We start from the raw sequence: 14528 nt of genomic DNA on the forward strand, positions 1-14528 counted from the left end.
TCCAAATTATAAAATGAATATTTCTCACCATTAATTTCTGTGGAAACTTACTTGTCCAATTTTACGAGATTAGTGGTGCAATTACCTTATTTGCATTGCAAATTGGGACAGTTTAACACATTATTTATTAACTGCACCATCAGAATTCTAGACTGTTTGACTGATAGTTGTCAACATTTTGTATTAAATTGATGTATTTTTGTAACACAATCTACTTCCTGTTAAAGACATATCAGAGCTAAGAAGCTAAACTATCTGTAAAAACTATCCATTGATTAGAAATATTAGGTTAACATCCACATTGTCAGCAAACTCAATAGGGCACACCTGATGCACTTCAACAGTGTTTGTGCTAAATTATCATTCATTTTTTTCTTAAGAGTTTGAAATAACAGCCAGCCAACAGACTACAATAATGAACATAATGCAACATGGAATAGTAAATTCTGCTCCCATTAGTAGTCAGAAAAACATTTCTGTAATCCTTACAGGAATGAATAGGCTCTTTCTTGCTGTGTAATAGAGTCTGCACTTAATCAAAATTGCAAGTGATTCAATTTTTTTGCACTGAAGTCACACGTGTTAGATTGCTCAAATAAAGACATCAACCAATTTGTTTCGGTGAAAAGGCTTACTTTGAAGAAGTGGATGTTTCTATAAAATGTACACACTCTCAACATGTTTAGTTATCAGAAGAGAAGCAAGTAAGGGAAACAAAGAATTTTTGAAGGTTAAGGATAAAATAAAATGATTCAAGTAGAAGCCCAGGCTTAACATTAGGAGTTGGGATGCTTTTCAAATCCATAATTCAGTAGAAATTAAAAAACATTTGGAAATTGTGGAATTATGAAGAAACACCAGCACATACTTGTTAAGGGCAAATCAAGTTTAACTGATATTTTTGAGTTCTTTGATGAAGAACAAGAGTATTGATGAACGTTACGTAGTTGATGTGGTGCACATAGACTTCTAAAAAGTATCTGATAAAGTGCCACAGAATAGGCTTGTAAGCAAAGTTGAAGCCCATGGAATGAAAGAGACAGTGGGAACATAGGGATTATTAAAATACAGATTGTGGGAAGATATATAAGAGGTTCCCAGAGTCATGTTAGTTTTTTTTCTGATTTTTTGAAGCAGATCAGTTAGCTAGAGTTTGGTGCACCTGGCGCAATTTCAATATTTGCAGATTACAGAGAACTTCAAAGCATTGAGAACTGTGGAGGATAGTGACAAAGTTCAAGAATAAGCCTACCCAGGCTGGTGGAATCGGCAAACAAGTGCCCAATAAAATCTAATGTGGAGAAGTGTGAAGTGATTCATTTTGTAAGGAGAATGAGCAGAGGCAAGATCAAATAAAGGGCAGAATTCTAAAGGGATCACACTTGGGTACTTATGTGCACAAATCACTAAAATGGCAGGGCAAGTTGAGAAAGTGGCTCATAAAGCAGACAGGATGTTAACATTTATAAATAGCTTGAAAGGAAATCATGACGCTTCTGCATAAAGTCCTGGATCAGCATTGTACCTATTCTTGGACACCATGCAAAAGCATTAGAGAGAATGCAGAAAAGAATGGCTCAAGAAATGAAGAACTTCAGTTCAATGAACAAACTGGAGAAATTGGGGTTGTTCTCTCTAGAGAAGAGAATATTAAGATATCTGATCGGAAGTTCAAAATCAGGCAGGGTCTGAACACCTGGAGAAGGTGCTCTCTTATAAGGAGAAACTGTCCCTTTTGGGAAAAGGGTTGAGAACCAGAGGGAAGCAATTTAAGGTATTTGGCAAATGAAATAATGGTGACATGAGGAAAAGGTTTATCAGCCAGTGAGTATTTAGTATTTCAATGTTCTGCCAGAGTGAGATGAAGACAGATTAAATTGAAGCTTTCTAAAGCAAACAGAATGATGATCTGCAGAGCTGATGGAAAAAAGTATGGGAGTAGAATTAGGTGTATCATTCTTCCAGAGGACTGGCATGGACACAATAAACCAAATGGCTTCTTTCTGTGCTGTAACCATTTGGAAATTTTATAAATAATAAAACGCAGTGTGGATTCTTACTATAGATGGTTTTAAAAAAGGTGGAATTATAACGCTTTTCTCAATTCCTGTTCTTTTACTTGTTAACCGATCAAGAATCATGTGAAAGCAAAGGTGCTAATCCTTGGGAAGTGATTGTTATTTATTCAATTATCAATATTTTATGAATAAGACTGTGTGGTCCCCAATATAATCGAAGACAGGTAGTAAAACTGTTTTGTGTGCAGTCAAATCAAGCACAAAAAATAAAACTGTTTGCTAAACATTACCAAGTTAAGAGCTCAATTGAGGCTTGTTGGCAATCCTCATGACTACTCTCTCCTAAACCTAACAAAATAAGGAAATGCCATTCAGGCAGCCAGATGTTAACTATGTATTATTTACACCAAGGGAATTAGAGTAGGTATAACTTATAATATTGTACCTAATAAATTCATACAATGTTCTCATAACACAGGAGAGAATTCGTTATAGTTTATTCAAAGTATCTAAAACTGTTTTTTCTGGTAAAGTGCATTGCATACGGCACAAAACAAGCTTATTCCTGTCATTATTCCTGGTACCAAGCACAATTTAGCATGATTGTGTGGTAAAAAAGTTGTTACATATTGTGACAGCTGCTATGCAGCTTAAATAGAAAGCTGTCCTTGAAGTCAAGAAAGTGTAAAACTTGTCAGAAAACTCTTTATGGGAGATAGTCATTAATTTTATAGGTAGAATTCAGTCCTTCCAAGCAAATACCACTAATTGGCAAAGTAGAACACAGTAGATGTGGTACGTCCGAAGTAGAATAATACCTTACAGAAAGATGTTATGCAAACACAGAGTGCGTGAACTCACTTGGCCTTAAGAAGAGTCTTGACCATTTAGCATGCATCCTTAACAGGACAAGGGATTCTATGATTAACAGAGGAGTGGATGGCTTCAATTCTAAGTTTTAATTTCTTGTTTCATAGCAAGTAGGAGCTGAAAAATAAGTAAGTTAACAAACCCAACAAACAAATAAGTGGAGGAACATCTTATTCTTGATGCCTGAATAAATTATGTTAAGGGATAAGCAATTATTCCTACACTGTACAACAAAGAGTCATGTGTAAGAAAGTAACTAGTTAGAAATTACCATATTTATTTGCATCATTAAAAGATTAGCCAGTATTTCATCCCATTAAGTTTCACTTTGAATAAACAAAGTCAAGTAATACGAGAAATTGTCTGGTTGCTGTTCAATTCTGGCACAACTCCTTCAAAGGCTGCTTATAGTAACACACTGATACTAAAAAGCAACTGGCAAGTCAGCCATCTTAAATTACAGCAAAATTATACTGCATTTGAGATGGTGCAACAGATTGACAAAACAATGCTAATGCTGAACCACTGTAAATCTGAATCTGTCACTGAACTCTCAGGTTACTGTAGCAATACTTAGAGAATATGAAAGGATCTATCCTCAAAAATCAGGAAAGCAACCAAATTTTTGAGCACAATCTACCGTGTCTTGACGAGAGTTCTGCTTTTATGATTAATTTCATTAGTTATACTTACTGGGCTCTCAGCTAAGAGACCTAAAACCGAAGCAGAGAATTAACTACTTTTGGTACTCTTAGAGACCAAGTTCACCCACAATCTGCCAAATCTCCTGAGGAATGGAAAAGGAAAAATTTATTTTTATTTTCCCTATTCACTCATCTAATGTGGGTGTAGCTGATTAGGCCAGCATTTACTGCCATTCTCTAATTGCGCTGGAAAAGAGCTACCTTCTTGAACTATTGCAGTCCTTGGGGTGTAAGGACATCCACAATGCTGGAAAAAGAAGTCCAGGATTTTGACCCAGTGACATGGGCTATATAGTTCCAAGTGATGGTGTTCTAAGTGTCCTTGTCCTTCTAGATGGTAGAGGTCATGGGTTTGTAATTTGGTGCCAAAGAACCCAGAGTGAGTTACTGCAATGCTTTTTGGAGATGGTAAAAACAGCTGCTACAGCATGCCAGTGTTGACATAAGTGAATGTTGAAGGTAGTGAAAAGATGGTGACAGTAAGGACTGCAGATGCTGGCAGTCAGAGTCAATGGATGCGAAGCTGGAAGAGCACAGCAGGTCAGATAGCATCTGACGAGCAGGAAAGTCAATGTTTTGGGCCAAAACCATTTGACCAGTGCTTGGAAGATGGTTGGGCCTAGGACACGAATCTGAGGAGCTCACAAAGTGATGTCTAATGGCTGAGATGATTGACTTCCAACAATCACTTTCCTCTATTGTTGAGATATAACTCCAAACAGCTTCTCCAGGTGGAGGCCTCATTTTTAGCAATTTACTATGCTGCACCTTGCATGCTCTCCTGCAAACATCATTCAGCCAGGGTTGATGGTAATGGTAATGTGGGGTACATGGTGGACTATTAGGTTACACACCTTTGCCAATGCCCCACATCACTTCACAGATACTCAGTTTTAAATTGATGGATCTTTACTAAGTCGGTCCTGTTTGGCACAATGGTAGCACCATTTGACACGATAGAGGATATTGTCTACATGAAGGCACAACTTTGTGCTTACAGTGCCTGTACGCTGGTCACTCCTACTGATGCAATCATTGACAGATGCATCTGTGAGAGGCAGACCAGTGAGAAGGAGGAAGTCACCTAGGTTTTCCCTCTTGTCGGTTCTCTCAACACCTGGCATGGATCTAGTCAAGCAGCTATTTCTTTCAGGTCTTGACTGGCTCAGTCAGTAGGGTGCTGCCGAGGCACTTTTGGTGATGGACATCAGAATAACCCACCCAGAGTACATTCTACATCCTTGCGACACTCAGTGCTTCCTCCAACTGCTGTTCAACATGGAGGAAGCACTGATGCATCAGCAGAAGAGGATGTCGGTAGGCAGTACATGGTAATTAGCAGGTGGTTTCCTTTCCTGACAGTGCCACCACGTCTGGTGGGTCTGGCTTGCCAGTGGGACAAGAATTACCCAGGGATGGTGACAGCGATGTTTGGGACATAGCCACATTCACGGAATCAGTGCAAGGCTGTTGTTTGGCTAGTCTATAGGGCAGCTCTCACAAGCCTTCAGATTTTAGTAATCTTTATTGACAGGGCTGAACTTGCTACTGTTCTGCTGCCGAGGTTGACGTTCCTTTGTGTAGATTTTATAGCAGTGTGATAAAACTGAGCAGACAGCACAGTTAAGAGTCAACTGTCTGGAGTGAGATGTAGGCGAATTAAGATTTCCTTCTCTAAAGGATGGCAGACCTGATGAGGTGAAGGGTCTTTTCTGTACTGCACAATCTATGATAATCGTGAACCAGGTGTTTTGTTCCAACAACTGACAATGGCTCCAAGGTCAGTATTTTAGATTTTTTACTGAATTCCAAATTCACTAAATTCCATGGTGAAATTTGAACCCTTGTCCCAGGACATTTGCGTAGGGCTGTAGATTATTACGGCACTGCCTCCCCAGAACCTGCTCAAGAACAAGTTCCTCTGTCAACCGAGCACCAACATCATAGAGTCATAGAGATGTACAGCACGAACCCTTCAGTCCAACTCGTCCATGCCAACCAAATATCCCAACCCAATCTAGTCCCACCTGCCAGCACCCAGCCCATATCCCTCCAAACCCTTCCTATTCATATACCCATCCGGATTCCTTTTAAATATTGCAGTTGTACCAGCCTCCACCACTTCCTCTGGCAGCTCATTCCATACACGCACCACCCTGTACATGAAAAAGTGGCCCCTTCGGTCTCTTTTATATAGTTCCCCTCTCACCCTAAACCTATGCCCTCTAGTTCTGGACTCCCAACCCCAGGGAAAAAGACTTTGTCTATTTATCCTATCCATACCCCTCATGATTTTATAAACCTCTATAAGGTCACCCCTCAGCCGCTGACGCTCCAGGGAAAACAGCCCCAGCCTGTTCAGCCTCTCCCTATATGTCAAATCCTCCAACCCTGGCAACATCCTTGCAAATCTTTTCTGAATCCTTTCACGTTTCACAATATCTTTCCAACAGGAAGGAGACCAGAATTGCATGCAATATTCAAACAGTGGCCTAACCAATGTCCTGTACAGCCGCAACATGACCTCCCAAACTCCTGTACTCAATACTCTGACCAATAAAGGAAAGTATGCCAAATGCATTCTTCGGTATCCTATCTACCTGCGACTCCACTTTCAAAGAGCTATGAACCTGCACTCCAAGATCTCTTTGCTCAGCAACACTCCCTTGGACCTTACCATTAAGTGTATAAGTCCTGCTAAAATTTGCTTTCCCAAAATGCAGCATCTCACATTTATCTAAATTAATCTCCATCTGCCACTTCTCAGCCCATTGGCCCATCTGATCAAGATTACGAGAATTGGAAGGCTCCAAAGGTTAAACATTTATTAAGTGAGTTGATGACCCACAACAGCAGTTATGGTCAATATGATGTTCATTGGTTATGTTGGAACGTTTTCTTAAATACAAAAAGAATTGTCCTAATGATGGGATGATAATTCTTACACAGAAAGCACAATGACTTAATCCAATCATTTTCCTTTGTATCCCTGAGAGTCAGGTGAATATATTGGAGTGAGAGCATGGGAATATTAATAGCATAAATAATAATTAACTGTGGTCACAGATACACTTAGAGGGAGATTTTGTCCAACTGTGGTTTTAGTGTCAATCTGTACTGTAACTAATCTTTTAATTACAATTTCCTCTGGCTGTCTCAGTTTCTGTTTGGGAGAGTTGCTGAACATTGGAGAAAATTTCAACATCTGTGATGATTGATAGGGTTGTTCTGCTTCAGCTTGAAGACATTATTATTAGAATTAATAAATGCTGTATTGAAAAGAACATTCGGACTTGCAAACGTCCACCACATGGACAAGCACTTAGGTGAACTTATTTACAGTCGGTTCTATCCCAAAATGACTACTCTGGAAAATTTCCATCCTTATATAAATATTCATGATTGTAGCAGTTCATCTATCTTCATCCAATTGTGTAAAGTTGCTTACTTTGTGAGCTAAAGACATGTGTCTTCCATACTGAAATGCCATTTCTTGAACCTCAGTGTCGTGATTTGCTAGTTGCATTGCACCTTGACAACACTTCGCCAGCAAAGCACCATGGGATAAAAATATCCGCTTCTCCCAGTTAGTCATCAGGATGTCTTCAGTAATTTTCTCCTAAGAGTAAAAACATAATTATCATTTCCATGGGATCATGAGTAATAATAATCAATTGCAAATGATGTACCAGTAATAAATGCAGAAGCAGAACTAAGCAAACCTGGGGATGAAAGAGAACATAATCAGTCCAAATTTCAAAACAAATGTTGACAGATAGTCTAATGTTTGAATTATCCCAATTGCAAAGAGAACCCAATCTGGTTTCATCATTCAAATGTTAGAAACTTCAGTTATTAACGTCAAACTGAATCATGTATCATTTATGAGATAATCACTAGTCCCTCGATCCTCGTGCTTTTATCAAATGGTTCATTTACTTGATGCTTAAAAAACTGCGAGTGCTGGTAATTGAACAATTAATAGCAGCCTACAATGAGATCTCTAGGTGGTGAGAAACAAAATGAAGTTACTTTAGTATGGCCATCCAAACAATTCCATTTCTCTCAATACTGAAAATTTCTCGCCAAATAAGCAGCATGTTCTGGTGGTTTCATTTTAAAAACAAACCTAGTTGATTTGAATAGCAAGAAATCGAAGAAAATACTAATTTCCTAACACTGTTTTGCTTTGTTGGTCTGCATAATGGAGTGGCAGAGTAAATGCAAGGAGGCCTACATGATAGACCAGGTGAAAGTAGCATACTATCAAACTGTAAAACTGCTGTTTGGGCATTATCTATGGAAAGAAAAACAAAATTAATGTGTTGGGTCCACTGGACTTGAAATGTTAGTTATGTTTTTCTCTCCATAGATGCTGGCCAACCTGCTGAATTTCTGATCTCCAGAATCTGCAGTTCTTTGTTTTATTTTAATGTAAAACTTCTGTGATATGGTTCTTATGGGAGTCTCCCTAGGCCTGAAGATCCACGTTCTGGATTCAAGCTTGGGTGTGTCATAACATGTTGAGTAGGTTGATTAAAAATATCTAAAACCGTATTCTCAGTCTCAATAATGTTACTCGCCTTATCTTTGTAGGTTGTTTGCAGCAATGAAGGTTTAGCTGAGAAACTACCATTCCTTGAGAAACAGATGACAATTATCAGTTTGGGCCTCCCTTTCGAATCATGCATATTGGTTTGTTTTTCCAGATGTATTTACACCCAGCTTGGAAATTGGAAGAAAGAAGGGTGCAATAAAAAAAATGGCTCCACTAATATTAATGAACATTTTGGAGTTCAGATCATCTTTCTAACATGGCAGCAATTTTAATTTTATGGGATTTGTGTTTTCCTGAAGAGACAGCTCCAGAATTATGAATCCAGAGAATGTGCCATACATTGTTGCATGAATGCCAATGTATTGTTACTACAGTGTGATACCCAAAACTGAATCGCTAGCTCAAATGGAGTCTCAAGCACAAATATCGCTCCCTCACATTTGAAATCCAATCTCTCTTCAGGTAAAAAGACTGCATTCCATTAGGCTTACTCTACCATCAATCTTACAACAAAGTATTTTACTTTCTTATTATTTATGCTTTGGATGTACTTTTTAACAATATCCAATTAAATAATGGAAGATGGAAGCCATTGTTTTCAGTCTCTCCTCCAAACTCTGTCCCCGAGCTCACAACTCTAGCCTCTCCATGGCAACAATCTGAAATAAAACAAGCCTATTTTGAATCCTGGAGTTGTATTTGACTGTAAGATAAATTTCTGACCTCATGTCTGTGCTATCATTAGGAATGCTCATTTTTATCTCTGTAATACCCCAGTTCATCTGCTGCTGAAGCTCTCAATCATGCCTCTGTTGCCTCTTTACTCATCTTCCAAATTCCACCATTTGGGACTATCCAAAACCCTTCAGCTACATCATTACTTTCACCAAGTTCCCTTGTCATCCCTATACTTACTAACCTACATCAGTTCCTGGTCAGAGAGTGCTGGGTTTTAAAATTTGCACCCTTGTTTTTTTAATTCCTCCACCCATCCAACCCGACCTCTGTAATGCCCTCTACTCTTACAGCCCCGAGATATCCGCATTCTCTTTTTCTGACTATTTGTGAATCTTCTATTCAAGTGCTCCATCACTGGTTGCTGTGCTTTCAATTGCCTGGGTTCTATGGCCTAGAGTACCATTCCTATACCTCTCCATCTCTTTTCCTTCTCTACACTGCTCCAAAAGTTTGGTTACTTAATCTAATATTTCCATATGCAGCTCAGTGTGTTATTTTGTTTTATAATGCTTCATGTAGCAGTTTGAGACATTCCGTTGAAGATGCTACATAAACACAACTTGCTTTAGTAGTATGTGATTTTACATGTATAACCTCTTTTCTAGATCTCCACTTTAATGGACCACTACTAACAAGATTGAAGAACTATGTATACAAATGCACAAAGCTACCAGATCCAGTTCCTAAAACTTGTATGCATTGGTTTACAATTACATCAAACTGTTCAATCATTCATATCTGTTCATCCATAAGCTATTTATGTTTATTAGAATCATCTGTGGATTATAACAAACACAGAACTGGAGCACTGATATCAAAGTGAAACTGAGGGGTGCCGCTAGTTATTTAATTCCAATTTTTAGAACTGGGTTTGAAACCAGACCAGACTAATGGGCTGAAAACCTTCTCTGGGAATTGGCAAACAAGAGATGGACTTGGTCATCAGCTGCTGGGCCACAGCATAAAATCAAACTCAATTTTTCATAATTCATTCTACTAATGTGCTTTAGATTAGATTAGATTACTTTACAGTGTGGAAACATGCCCTTCGGCCCAACAAGTCCACACCGACCCACCGAAGCGCAACCCACCCATACCCCTACATTTACCCCTTACCGAACACTACGGACAATTTAGCATGGCCAATTCACCTGACCTGCACATCTTTGGACTGTGGGAGGAAACCAGAGCACCCGGAGGAAACCCACGCAGACACGGGGAGAATGTGCAAACTCCACTCCTGAGGCGGGAATTGAACCCAGGTCTCTGGCGCTGTGAGGCAACAGTGCTAACCACTGTGCCACCGTGCCGCCCCTTATGCTGATACATGCTTGGAGGAAAAGCCTGTTCTCTGTTTTTAAACACAAAGTGAAAATAAGGTAATTCTGGGAAGGTATCCTGAAGCCATGGGAAGAGGTCAATTGGTCTAAGTTGCTCAGTTGCTGAAACAAAATTAATACAAGTTGGATATTAGATTACACAACTTTATAATATGGCTATAAACTACATAGTGGATATTAGTCTACTAAACAGAACAGATCCTAGTGAAGCACAGATAGGGGACTCTGAGAATAGAGCAGGCACTGGAAATTACATCCCCCTGCTGGGTGTTTTCTGTGTTATGGTGGTGGTTGGGGGGGGGTATATCATTTTAGATAGATGCCTAGCCCACAATCTTCTATGCATCTGAGTTCAATGCATAAATGGGGGAAGGGTCCAAAATTTGCAGTCCTCCACATGTAAATAAATAATTAAGGAACAATTCACCTCATTAAAAGTTCAACTGACCACAATATTACCCTGACCATGTCACAAGAATGATTAGTGTAGGATGGCTGGCAACAGACGGCAGCCAGTTTTTATTTTACAAAGCTCTTACAAATACTGGAAGGAAATACTATCTTTGGAAGGTTCCCTTCACATATTAAGGGCTCATTCCTATCAAAGGCAGTATCTCCAACTTTCTCCCTATCTTTCACAGGCTTCTAAATCAACACCCCTCTCATGTTGCCCCTGCTGTTCAGGAGGTCTAATGGAGGCCTGGTTGCAGTGCCAGCCACAACCAATACAGAGTGCTGGAACTGCCAATCAGATTGGCCGGCAGCACTGAATGGCAGCAAGTTCCAATATCCACATAATTTAATTTGTCCTCAGCGCAGGATTATGGCTAGAGGGCAGTCTTCCTCCAGGCTTGTTGGATTGTCACTGAATGTCCTTATTGGAGGCGGGGTGGGGTGGGGGTGGGCTAACATAATGGAGGGCAAGTTAGATAACATTGGAATTGCAAGAGGGAGGGAAGTGAGGAAGAGGGGAAAGAGAAGGAGAGAGAGAGACACAGAGAAAGAGTGCGAGAAAGAGAGAGTGAAAGAGACAGAGAGAGACACACGCACGGGGGGGGGGTGGTGGTGGTGGTGAGGCAAAGGTTTGTGATCCTTTAAGACATATCTTTCCTGTTTCAATGATTAACTGGAAATTGATCTTTTTAATGTGAAATATCTTAATCCTGTTATTAATGGCAGAATTATGCTGATTTGACCGTATAGCATGGCGCTGTTGAGGATTTGCCATTTTTGTTGTGGATAGGTTGAAGTTTGCTGAGCAGGGAGCTTTCCTACACTAAATTTGGAAGCATTTGATAGCCACACTGGAGGAATAGTTTCTGTACTCACAACTACATTATGTTTATTCGCATTAATGATAGACTTACGCACTTCACCCATCATCTAATACCCACATCCACCTCTAATTGACCAACTGGTTAAAACATAGGAATTGAGGAAACAATGGGTGAGAGAAAGGTCAAGATTCTACTGAGTTTAACTTCTACTATATTGGCAGTGAAGTGATAAAACATGGATGGAATTGCCGATTAAAGTTCCAGCAGTAATATCCTGAAGAAAGAAGACAGTCTTTGTGATGAGGAGAGGGAAGATTCGTCAATCTTTGTCAGCAATCAATGGTCCAAGGTTAGGCACAGCACGCTGGAGAGTCATAGTTGGTACGTAAGGTCAACTTCATAAAAACATTTCCTTATTTTATTTTCACTGACAGCAGCCAGCCTTTAATCTGAGTTATGGTTCTTTTCCAAACAATCCAGTGTGGAGTGAAATCCAGGTTCCAAGAGATCAAAAAGGCAGTGTCCTAATTGACTTCACCGTTCCCCTTCACCCTCAATCATAGCACAAAGGAAAATTCAATAATGTAACATGGATTGTGAAATGTTTTCTATGCTTAACTCAAGATTTCCATTATTGCAGAATTTTCTTGCGAGAGTTGATACTTCCAATGCTAGGACTAGTGAAATTGGTGTTAACAGATTTTTACTCATTTTGACCAAAAGTGCTTACCTTCTCAGAAACAGAACAAATAAATGTTTCCCTTTAATGTATACCATCCTTTTATTCCTTGATTGTGTAGAATGTGTAGATTTATTTTTAATAGCCTATATCCACACAACTTTCCTCAAATAGTTCATGCTTTTACAAAAGGAACACAAGAAAATGATTACATTACCTCATCAATTCTAGCATTTTCATAATATACTCCTTGAACCAAGTCTCCAATTGCACTTGATACAAGCTCCACAACCTGCAGAAAGAAATAAAGACGTCATTCAGGATTATGAGGACAGCCTCTCTTGCCAACGGAAATTCTATACCGTCTCAACTATTTATAAATGACAATCAGATTCTACTGTGCAACAGAACTTCCAACAACAATGATAATCTTATTTCCTTTTGTTTCAAAGGGTTAGCAGTCAAGTCTCTCAAGTCACACTGAATAGAAATTGCCAATCTTTCAAACAATTAAAAACCTGATAGGAGAACATCATGCTAAATTGAAATCAAATTCTAAAATTGTGGGGAGGTCATAATTTAATTCTTTCTCTATTATTTCATAAATTGTGTGGACAAAAGTGAACTCAAGTGAAGGGAAACATACAAACTAAGTGATGATCTTAACCAAAGTCATCTTACGTTGTGAGTGATGTGATTAGCATTTTATTCCAGTTAAGTACTAAAGAACTATCAGTTACACACATCTGACAAAAACTGGAGTCAAACATCCTTGTTAGTCGCACAGATTTTAAAGAGCTCAATTTTGGCCACATCAATTCTGAGTCAGTCGGAATTCTGAATGATGCAAGTCACTTGCATGTTGCATTTGTTCTCAATTTTACCCCTTCTTGCACTTACATCAAGTTTTCATTGGAAAAGGGGTCTTAAAAGTGAAATTTTGAGAGTGACAGAGTAGGTATTTATGTCACAGTACATGCTGGTGGTTTCCAAGCAATTTTTACTCTCTTGACCTATTGCATAGAAAGCAGGCTTCACAGTATTTCTACAAAGTCAAATATATCTCATCTACCAGCAACATGCACTATGCAATAATGTAGGTCTTACAGTACACTGCAAAACAAAAAAGCATTATAATTAAAAGCAGGACTATTAATTATGCAACAATTCCACATTAACCAATACCACTCTCAACAATTCTGCACTGTTACTATATATTAAAAAAAAACATTTTTCTCCCTTGAATCCAGAAGGTTTAAGTTTGTAGTCCAGAGTAAACATGGTTCTTAATCAGTCATGTTGCCCTTTGAGTAACTAGATCCTTGAGGAAATATTGTAGCAACATGAGCTGCTGCAGTAACCCAAGGACAATACTCCTACAGTGTTACCAGATGTGTTGCGTTATTTAACATGGGAATACAGAAAATGAAGGTTTTTTGGGAAAGTATCAGATAAGCCCCATTCCCAAATCCGAACGGATTGAGTATCGCCAACAGGTCTATGAAGAACTGTAACCAAACTCCCAGCAAAGGATTGTATTACAGTTCATACAAGCCTCATCCCAAGATTCTTCTGATGCCTGAGACACATAATACAAATCAATCACTCACAAAAATGTTATGGTTTGTGAAACAGTCTGTGCCTAGAGACTGGCAGATCAACAGCCACCGGTAATATGAAGAGGAATTCATGAAGACACCAAGTCCTGTTCTAAATGTCAAAGTGATAGCATGAACTCGTAACAATGGATTGAGCTGTGGATAACTAGCTATTTTCTGCCTTTGCTGTAACACTAGACTCCAAACACTGCAAGCAGAGACTTTGCTCTCTTTCAGCACTGATCCTAAGCAACATTAGGACAGCCAAAATTTTAAAAGCAAAGACCAAGGGACTAAATGTTTTAAAATCAAAGATAACAGAAGTAACATTGCAGATGTTTCTATTTGGTTTGCAATTGTCAATTTTTGTAACATTAGCACAAACTGAATCAGGATTATTGAATAATTAGGACCTCAGTTAACCTTATTCCCTACATACTGTAACAATAAAGCACACATTCACATCTATCACTCCTCCTAACACACAAGTAACTGAAAGGATTTTTTCCAGATTGCAAGGCTCAGTTCAATAATGCATTTTATTGCTGATATTATTTCAGGAAATTATATTATATAATTCTGAACAAAACTTGCCTGAAACATTACATAATATGAAGATTCCAAGTGCTCCATTTCAAAGTTCACAACCCAAACGTTAGTACTGGCAATATTTCTCCAGCACTTCATGGATCACTAACATAGTTCTTATTTTGAAAGAATGATTGCAGGTGTCAGCACTTATCCTT

At 38.8% G+C, this 14528-nt stretch overlaps 1 protein-coding gene across 2 annotated transcripts in view; it reads right to left on the reverse strand.

Annotated features, from left to right (window-relative positions):
- The window catches only part of pdss2 (prenyl (decaprenyl) diphosphate synthase, subunit 2), a 178358-nt gene that overhangs the window by 38935 nt on the left and 124895 nt on the right, over positions 1 to 14528 (reverse strand). For both annotated transcript variants that reach the window (XM_087982822.1, XM_043687056.2), the window contains 2 exons: positions 12402 to 12476; positions 7041 to 7211 (listed from right to left, as the gene is read on the reverse strand). In XM_087982822.1, the coding sequence (XP_087838948.1) occupies positions 7041 to 7211; positions 12402 to 12476 (246 nt within the window). The remainder of the gene's footprint in view (positions 1 to 7040; positions 7212 to 12401; positions 12477 to 14528) is intronic.

The sequence above is a fragment of the Chiloscyllium plagiosum genome, unplaced genomic scaffold, assembly GCF_037043375.1.
Source record: "Chiloscyllium plagiosum isolate Xiang-an unplaced genomic scaffold, Cpla_swu_hap1 HiC_scaffold_3, whole genome shotgun sequence".
Lineage (NCBI taxonomy): Eukaryota > Metazoa > Chordata > Chondrichthyes > Orectolobiformes > Hemiscylliidae > Chiloscyllium > Chiloscyllium plagiosum.